We start from the raw sequence: 1,983 nt of genomic DNA, 5'->3' as shown, positions 1-1,983 counted from the left end.
TTTATATTAATCAAATTTAATTAGGTAATAAATATTAAATTGACCTAAATAAATAATTTTATATTTTTTACAGGTTCTATATTATGTAAAAATGTTATAAAAATTATTAAATCAAATTTTATATCAAAATATTATTTATTTAATATTTTCTAATTATTTAACCATTGTAATCGGCCTATAATTAAATAAATAAGAAAAATAATTTAAAATTAATTTTTATATATTTTTTTAAAGTATCTAGTGATGCTACTAATCATATAAAAATTTTATAAAAATATTTAATACACGTTTGTATTTATTTTGTATTTTCTTTCTTATTTCTCTCGGTTTAGAATAATGCAAAAGTAAATTCTTTTTAAATACTAATCATCCCATTTATTTAATTTTTATAATTTTCGCTTGTTTATAAAAGTATAATAATCTCAAAAAAAAAATTATAATTATTTTTATTACTGTTTAATATTTTATTACGAATTTTATATTGTTTTTATGTTTAAATACTACATAATTCGTATTTAATTATAAATAATATTCCATAAATTATAAAAATTATTTTTATACATTATAATACTTATAATACTAATTATAACATGTAAAAATAATTTATATATATTAAATTCGAATTTTTAATGAATATATAAAAAATAAAAGCAATTCGATAAAAAATATAGAAAATACCTCAAGTACTTTCCCAAGTTTGTGAGAGAGTTTTTCCAAAGATTTGATACAAGTTTTTATGAAATGGAAGTGGGTATTTATAGGAAAAAAATGGTTGGTGAAAAGAAAAAATATAAATAAAATAAAGGTGCCAATTTTGACAAAAAATAAAAACATGTTAAAAATGTTTTTAATAAGTTTTTGTTTTTAAAAATATTTAGTCAAAATTCATGGGCTCATTATTTTATTTTAAAAAAAATCTCTTTTTTTATAAGCTAAAAATATATATATAATGATTAAAATAACTTATCATTTAATTAATAATTATGTTTCATATAGTTTTAAATATAATACGCATTAATATTAATATTAACTAAAGTTATTTTATATAATTAGTGTAAACTTTAGTTAACAAAAAGTGTCGACTAAAAATAAATATTTGATCAATGTCAAATTTAATTATATATTACGTATGGATAACAACCCTATAGTCAAATTAGTCAATTCAGGTATGGAAATATGAGGGTTGTTATACATGTCCACAGGGTATACCGAAAAACTGCCATTGTTTACATGTGCAAGTTTTATCTTGTAGATTGACTTTACCGCCTTTTTTCATATCCAATACCTCAAACTTAACTTGTGATATCGGTTTGACAGTCCAACTAATAGACTTACGATTTCTTTTACCAAGCTTACGCTCTGCATATGGTGTGACAGGGGTTGTTAAACCATCGGCAGTGTTTCGGTGTTCCCAAAACCATTGTTGAACTGAAGCTCTAAAGAATTCAAGAAGCATTGTAATCGGGAGTTTCCTCGCATGAACTGACAGTGCGTTCATTGACTCTGCACTATTAGAAGTTAGGTAAGCATACCGAACATGATCTGCATGATGTCTAGACCATCTGTTGAACCCAACAGTAGTGAGTGTACGTGCACTGTCTGGGATACGTCGTGCTAGTATACCATAGTGGTGATCAAAATCAGATTTTTTATACGCTTTGCACATTTTCCAGTAGTGCCACTAGTAACTTTTAACCCTTTTAGACACACTTTTGAGGTTTTCCAACAAATGTCTAGCACATAGTGCATGATATACTTCTGGAAATACGTTTGATATGCCAGCAGCTATTGCAGGTGCCCTGTCAGATATAATGGTAAGATTAACAATACAACACCCCGAAGACTGTAGAGAGTCTCTTAGATTACCAAAAAACTATGTCCAATGATCGGTGGTCTCTCCTGCTCCAATACCGTAGGCTAATGGAAGGATTCCATTGTTAGCATCCATAGCAACAGCAATCAAGTTAGTCCCCAAGTAACGAC

The 1,983-nt window shown here is 26.0% G+C and overlaps 1 protein-coding gene across 1 annotated transcript; it reads right to left on the bottom strand.

Annotated features, from left to right (window-relative positions):
• Window positions 1-1,186: 1,186 nt before the first annotated feature.
• Window positions 1,187-1,666, bottom strand: LOC139854128 (uncharacterized). The gene has a single exon (XM_071843455.1). The coding sequence runs from the start codon at window positions 1,664-1,666 to the stop codon at window positions 1,187-1,189; it is 480 nt and encodes a 159-aa protein (XP_071699556.1).
• Window positions 1,667-1,983: the final 317 nt, after the last annotated feature.

Source organism: Rutidosis leptorrhynchoides, chromosome 1, assembly GCF_046630445.1.
Source record: "Rutidosis leptorrhynchoides isolate AG116_Rl617_1_P2 chromosome 1, CSIRO_AGI_Rlap_v1, whole genome shotgun sequence".
NCBI lineage: Eukaryota > Viridiplantae > Streptophyta > Magnoliopsida > Asterales > Asteraceae > Rutidosis > Rutidosis leptorrhynchoides.
Note: the sequence above shows the minus strand (reverse complement) of the source record. Positions and strands in the feature narration are given on the sequence as shown.